General features: G+C 44.4%; 2 protein-coding genes across 2 annotated transcripts; one reads left to right on the top strand and one right to left on the bottom strand.

The window, feature by feature from the left end:
* On the top strand, nt 1–655 carry LOC125521755 (uncharacterized). The gene is made up of 2 exons (XM_048686818.2): nt 1–500; nt 589–655. The coding sequence occupies exons 1-2, from the start codon at nt 61–63 to the stop codon at nt 653–655; spliced, it is 507 nt and encodes a 168-aa protein (XP_048542775.1). The 5' UTR covers nt 1–60.
* Nucleotides 656–2163: 1508 nt separating this feature from the next.
* On the bottom strand, nt 2164–6598 carry LOC125521591 (protein CIA1). Its single transcript, XM_048686648.2, has 10 exons — nt 6142–6598; nt 5898–6044; nt 5570–5788; nt 5353–5417; nt 4571–4636; nt 4347–4424; nt 3596–3658; nt 3014–3083; nt 2676–2759; nt 2164–2507 (listed from the first exon to the last, which is right to left on the bottom strand). Exons 1-10 carry the CDS (start codon nt 6322–6324, stop codon nt 2430–2432), a joined length of 1053 nt encoding a protein of 350 aa, XP_048542605.1. The 5' UTR covers nt 6325–6598; the 3' UTR covers nt 2164–2429.
* Between the last annotated feature and the right edge of the window lie 768 nt (nt 6599–7366).

Below are 7366 nucleotides of genomic sequence, written 5' to 3'. Positions count from 1 at the left end.
GGAACCTTGATGATTTATCTCATTTGAACATAATCTAACCCCTCTGATTTTTGTCAGTACATGATTGTACACCTCCTATGCCCGCTTAATTGTGTGTTCATTTTGTTAATCAAGAAGCATCTGATTTTATGGCTGGGTACGCTGAAAATATATAAAACCGTTCTTCTTTTGGATAATTTGTTTCCCTTTGACCAATCTTTGTTACTTTCCTACACATTTGTGCATAGTGTAATGCTCCAGCATGACCGCTTCGTGTGCTGCCTCGAGTCACGCGGCCACTACGCTCGCGCCGAGGCGGAGGCAGCTGCCACTCTCGACGCCCTCCACTGCGCGCTCTCACCGGCGGCGTTCGCAAAGCCTTGTCACCGCGCTGCAAGTGTTGCCCCCCTCCTCCCCAAGGGCAAGGTGAAGAAAGGTGCCTGTGTGGTTCTTCTGCAGCTCGCAGCGAGGATTGCTGTGTCCAACCTGCACAATAATGCCAAGAAGTCCTTCTTGGAGACGTAAGCCACGGCGCATGTTTCTGCCATGATTTCCTTCGGTTGGTTTTCGTGGATTTAGGTGTTGAAAAATTATGGGATGTGGATGCAGGATTAAGGACATGTACCTGCACTACAACGAGAGATCTGGGCTGCTTCTTTGCGGCTTCCAAACTTGAAATTTTTGTTTGGAAGTTAGTTTAGTTTTTTGTTGTGGATTCACATCTTCTCACATGTACCATCTTCTTAGACCTTTAGATTTCCAAAAAAACTAAATGAAGATATGGTGGTATGGTCTCAATAGTACAACTTAAAGCCTTGCATGCTTTATATTTTCTCTGAAATTTGGTCTTGAAGAATCATGTATCTATGTTAGATCCGGTGAGAAAAGGCGGCTTCCAAGCAGAGGATGGGGGAGTGTTGGCCACATTTGGTTTTCGACTTGGGTGTCTAAATATTCTCACAATACTTGGCTCCCTCTCGGCCTTTGCGCCATTGGCGCAACGAGTCATCTAGTACCACTAAAAGATCAATTGGTTGGTAAATTTGGTCATGTTGCTTGTTGTTTGGACCGTGGCGATGTGTGAAAGTCGGACGAAAACACAAACAAATTATCCGAGGGAAGAGCAGTCGGAGGGTCCGAATGGCACACAGACAAATTACTAACTCTCTGAAGAGAGTCGGAGGCCCCGGAGTTGTTGGAGGGTTCGAACAAGTTGAAAAGTAGGAAATTGGGCAAAGGAAGAATGGGGCTTTTGAGGGTTTTTGGAGTTTGGTCTCTAAACACTTTGCAAAAGACACTTCACTTAACAAAACCAATATCCTTTTTGATAGCATCAGCATACCTAAGGACTCGGTGATTTTGGATCACTAAAGGCTATGAAAATGTCGTTGATCCTGATAACACTCGTCTTTGAAGAAAAGAGGGGACTAACTTGTATCTTTTGGGGTCTAAGCTGGTCAACACTTTATAGAGTAAACATTAGTCCCTTTAATCAAGCTGGAATAGATCATCAAAAACCACTATAGGGCAATAGAGCTATGCATTTCCCATCAAAGGTGAAGCGACGGTGCGCCACGACACAACCTTTGGTTGGGGTGTCCTCGATGTTGCATGTGCGTGTGTGTGTGTGTTTTCTTTGGGTGCCTACAGGTTTGTGTCGGTGTTTTTTTGGTTATCTTTTCCCCTATAATTCACATGTACTCTAGTTCCTTTGCAGCAACCGCGTGCAGCGAGCGACGACCTGGCATGCAGCACCACCGTCTGCCCCTTGCCGCACCGTCATCTCCGCCTTGCAGCAAAGATGGATAACTTCATAGCATGAACCATAACCTATCATTGTCTGCGTTCTAATTAGTGAATGCTGTCCGAAGAGCATCTCTTGTCCTTCCTTCCAGGACACTTCGGTCTGTAGATAGTACTAACCTTCAGGTAAGGACCAACGAAATGGTCATCAGGAATTCCAAACATCTAGTCTGCTTCAAATTTTAACATCTGTTTCCATGGCAAGCCAATATATTCTGCTCCCGAAGTTTTCCACTATGAACTCCGCGCAGCAACGGTGAACATAATCGTTTGGCAGATAAATCAGTGCGACAAACAATATGGTGTTTCCACTTTCCAATGGCGAAGAGAATACGAGATTGCAAAAAACTGTGTGCAGCACTTGTCTGTACAGGAACTTAATTTGATGTTTCAAAGCTCGTTTAAAAAAAAGATAGCACGTCTATTGTTTCATATTGTATACGCCAACAATTCCATATCGATGCCAGAACTCGTGGCTTGGATGGCAAATCTGTTACAAGATCACCACCATCCAAGCTCTTGCAGGTCCAAAAAGTATTAGCTAACCTAACGGAGCATTGTTTTGGAAAACAGAAACCAAATGGCGATCCCTACACTGATCTGTGATCTTAAGGTACACAACTAGAACTATTATCATAGAGTACAATTCACTCCAGTACATTGCCCCGCAGCTCCCACAATTTCACTGTGCCATCATCGCTCGCGGAAGCCAACACCCTCGGGTCCTACGAGTTTATTAGAAAAGAATTAGGCACCTCTAATAACCAAAGTAAAAGATACTTGAACCATTATAGATTGTGATGGTCTCATACTGGATTGAATTGCTAGACAATTGAAATCCTTTACCAGCTTAACACATTGAGACTATTTTGTTGCTAATTTTCTGAGATTACCTGAGGACACCATCTGACACAATTTACATCCATGTCATGCGCTTTCTCTTTCTTCAATATTAATCTGTACAAAGGCCCCTCAACCTGCACCGTCCAAGGTAGCTGTTAATACTTAAATCAAATGGTGGTCACTGCATTTAGAAAAATATATGAACAACCCTCAAGCATTTATCCCTAGAAAAGTATGTTCACTAATGAAGTATGCACTCCATGTTGAAACATCGCACTCCACTATCTACCGCAAATGTAACTTGGACAAACTAGTCAGCTAAGCAGATCGTATAAGAGATAAACCAAGAGTGGTGAGAATTTGAATGTTCAGCGGAAGGATAAGATACCATAGTACTCTTCTCCTCGGCATATAAGCAGATAGCATCATCACCTGCCCCACTGGCAATAACATCCTCGCTGCATGCACAGAGGAGCATGAAAAATGTCAAAGAATAGTACAAAAGAGTGAAAGACTATTCTATTTTAATCCAGCATGTCAATCCACATTGACTTATGTAAAGACTTCGGTAGATAAGAATGGTCAATTATCAACATTTGTTCAACATAAATATACAACATCTGTATTTTGGAAACATATACATAAATGGTCAGTGATATATCTTCCGTAAACATGTAGAACCGACAGTTAAGGACTTGGATCGGCTTTTTCTGCAGGATTCTGGCCATCGGTCCAACAGGAATATTGATGTACATAATTAAAAGTTTACTTGCGTAAATAGAATGAGCCTCCTTTTTGCAGACATATAATGCTCTCAACCAGAAGTCCGAAAGTAGTTTTATAAAATCTATATTGTTGATTGAATTCATAAAAAAGCTTGTGCTCTATCTGATAAAGAGTAATTTGTTTGCTCCCTCTGAATAAAATTCAGAAGCAGTAAATATGTGTTAGTCATTGGAGCTCAACTAACCTTGACCAATGGGCTGAAAAAATAGTTCGACCATGATGTCCAGATAAAGTGGAAAGATGTCGCCTGAAATTAAACAATAATCATCCTGTTAAAGAGGGGTGGGTGGAAAGATTCACTGCAGTGATGTGATAACAACAATATCAGCAGAACTAGAACAGTTACACACAAACACTAAAGTCGACTCATAGTCCTTAAGTGAGGGAATGGTCAGAACTAACAAGTATGTCTCAACTAATCTTCTTAACAATACACTAAAGCCACCATTGCCTGGAAAGGGCTGGGTTGTACTAGATTTGCACTCCGGTGAAAGCAAATCAAAATTTTACTCAATGTAAGCGTTGATATTTGATCTTAATACCAACAATGATGAGTACATCTAACTTATACAAGTTCTGGTACAAAGAAAAATACACACTGGTAATACTATACCAAACAACCACTTCTCCGTGAACAGGCAGTCAGGCACATCGCCAATTATTAGTTTGCAACTGTCCCAGGGAGTAAAGTGGCAGATAATATGAAAATATAGAGATATGCCAGACTAATAGCAATAGAAAGCACAAGAACACTAACATGCTTGATTTCATCACTGGCATGGTCTAATTTTTGGGTGGGGACTAAACGTGAACTACCACACATCTTGTCTACTTCTGCAGCCATATCTTTTAGGAACAGCTGTGCTATTTCAGTGTTATCGAACCTTGTACGACAAATATAAGTCAAAAAATGGTATCGATAAGAAAACTCTTACCAAGATTCATGACCTTCTCCGGTTGTTGGCTGCGACAAATCAACACTCGTATCCCAAATCTTCAAAGTACAGTCATCACTGGATAAGAAACATATGACATTAGTAACTTTTGCTAGGGCCTGTCTGGAACACAGGAATTCAGCAGTGCTAGAGAATCTGGGAAAATACCGCAAAAAGAGCCTACAAAATAAAGAGGGATATTAATCCAGCATGATAGAGCGAACCTGCATGTGACCATCCTATCTCCTTTCTGGTTAAAAGATACTGACCATACTGTTGAGGAATGACCACTGTAAACAAGAAAAAGGAGATCAACTATATAGCAGGGCAAGAAGCAATAATCAGTTAAGCTCTAACACCAGAAAGAATAATCAATACAGTAGCTTTGTGCTACTAATGAGAGAACAGTGTCCATCAACAATTGAAATGAACAATCAAAACTTCAAAAGGAGATAAATATATGCTCTATTATTTTTAAAGATGAATAGCAGAAAGTGTATCATATCATCCAAACAAGATGGAACAGTGTCAGGGTAATCTTAATAGTTAATAGTAACATAACACAAACACATTACAATGATTGACATGTAATCCCAGATTATGTTTTAGCAAAGTGGGAACTGTGAAAAAATACAAGTTAAATAATTAAGGGATATTTATACAAAAACAAAAAGAACAATGGTAGAATCGTGCATGCATGTACATGGTTGCTAGTATAGAAAGTAAAATGTGCAAGATCCAAGCATATGAAAAGACGATATGGTCATAAAATCAACAGCCAAATGAGTCATAAAATGGGTTTTCATGCATCACATCTTTTTCACAATCATCAGCATCAAATAAGCTGGGATTGATCTTCTACAGAAACATAAGCTGGACATTCGCGTGATAAGACAATGTACCCATTACTGGGAGTAAATAAAGTCAAAACATATTACACCACAAGCAGTACAAGTTTTATCAACCATAGAAAGGCAAAAAGGGCTGGACCAAAGAGCCTCATTACCCGTTATCGGCTTCAGTTAATGTCTGTACGCAATGCCAGTCATCATCGCCGTCATCAGCCCAGACCTACATCGAAGCTTCCATCTTAATATTAATGTCACTTAAACTCTGCAAACCTAACAGAGCAAGAGCAGCCTATCCACAGCCTAAAATCGCCAGGCAGCAAAGTGACGCAGGCCAAACTAGTGCATTACAAATTAAATTGATAGAGTCCGTACCCTGATGGTATTGTCATAGCTGACAGAAACCAGAACACTAAGGACTGGGTGCCACTGGACCATCTTCACGTCCTGAGTGTGCCCCTGCAGCACGGCTACACACTCGTGCTCGTTCCCTGGCTGCACCTCCCATATCCACACTGCCTTGTCCCGGCTGCACGTCGCGAGCAGCGAACCGGACTGGCTCCACGACACGCTCTTCACCTCATTATCATGCCCCTGCCCATCGACAGCACAGAGTTAACATCCACAGGTAACCAACCAGCAATCTCCACAACAAAAAGCGGCAACACTGAACCCAAAAACCAAATTCAGCAAAAGTTTTCACCTCCAATGTGGCGACGCACTCGAAGTCCCCGCCGGAGTACTCCCAAATCGCGGTGGTGCCATCGAAACTCGCGGTCGCCAGCAGCTTCCCGTCGGGGGACCAGGCGCAGGACCTCACCGTGCGCTCGTGCACGCCGTCGAGCACGTCCTGAACAAGCGAGGCGGACGGGACGCAAGTGAGGAAACGAACCACCGCAATGCAACGTGGGCCTCTGGAGCGAACTGAAGTAGTAGATTGGTCTTACCGAGCAGTCCCAGACGCCGTCGGGGGCGCGCTTCCAGATGCGCACGGTCTTGTCGCCGCCGCAGGAGGCGAGGACGGGGCCCGCGCCGGGGCCCGGGTTGGGGTTCCAGGCGAGCGACCAGGCGCGGTCGGCGTGGCCCGTCAGGCGGTGTGTCTCGCGCAGCTCCGCCGCGCCGCCGTCCATGGCCTGCTGGCCGGCGATCGCCGTTGCTTGCCTAGGGTTCCGGGCGCGAGTCGACGGTGGGTGGCGCGCCGGGAGGGCGGAGTGGGGAGCTGCGGAGGGGGGCCGAGGCGGTGCGAGGAGGGATGGTGGGGATTTAGCGGAGGGAGGCGGCGGCGGCGGCGAACAGCGAGGAGGATGGTGGGGAGTTCCTTTACTGGTGGCCTGTGGGGGTCAACCGCGCGTGGAGAGCACGGGCCGCTGCCCGGGCGTTTGAGAAGAGTTTCTTCAGCAAACGAGTGCCTTTTTTCTTTCTGAGGGAAAGCCAATTGGCACTTTTATTGCTGGTTCAATTCAAAATAGTTACATCCTTCAAGATATGAGAGACTTGAGGAAGAAGAAAACTAGGTGGATCATCATCGCACTCGTACATCAGATTTAAATCATAAGCATGTCTAGTAAGGAACGTTTCTCTTCATCTGCGACGGTTGTTGTTCTGGTGCGCTGGTTCTATTGAGCCTTAGCACAACGACTTCCCGATTGTATACTGCAACAAGATTTGCTCGGCTTCAGTGAGGGAGGGGCAATAACGGCGGCGCGTCTTCGGCCCGCTCCAGTGCTTGTAGTCGTCGCTAGGTGGTCTATGGATCTGGATATAATTTTAATTTCTAGTGTTCTTTGTACTGCCTTGACAGATGATGAAAGATGAATAGATCGGAAGTTTTTTTTGAAAAAAAAGCAAGAGCAAATCCAGTGAGGGAGGGGTAATGAGGGCGACGCACATTCGGATCGCTCTAGTGCTTATAGTCGTCGCTAGGTGTCCAAATTTCGTGTTTTGACCTTTTTCTGAAAGCTAATCGAGATCTGACCCCTTTTCCTATCGTCATTGTCTCTGACGGTAAGGTTTAACTGTCTACCACCAGAATCTCTGACGTTAGGCTTTGACTGCGCCGTAACGAACACCTAACGTGAAAAATACCTTACCATCAGAGTTCTTGGCAGTAGCCCATTATACCCTACCGCCAGGGTGCTTGGCGGTAGGGTCCTAATAAAATGTCAAAGCCCG

The sequence above is a fragment of the Triticum urartu genome, chromosome 7A (assembly GCF_056163025.1).
Source record: "Triticum urartu cultivar PI428250 chromosome 7A, HENAU_Tu73, whole genome shotgun sequence".
Lineage (NCBI taxonomy): Eukaryota > Viridiplantae > Streptophyta > Magnoliopsida > Poales > Poaceae > Triticum > Triticum urartu.
This window is presented reverse-complemented; position numbering and strand designations above follow the sequence as displayed.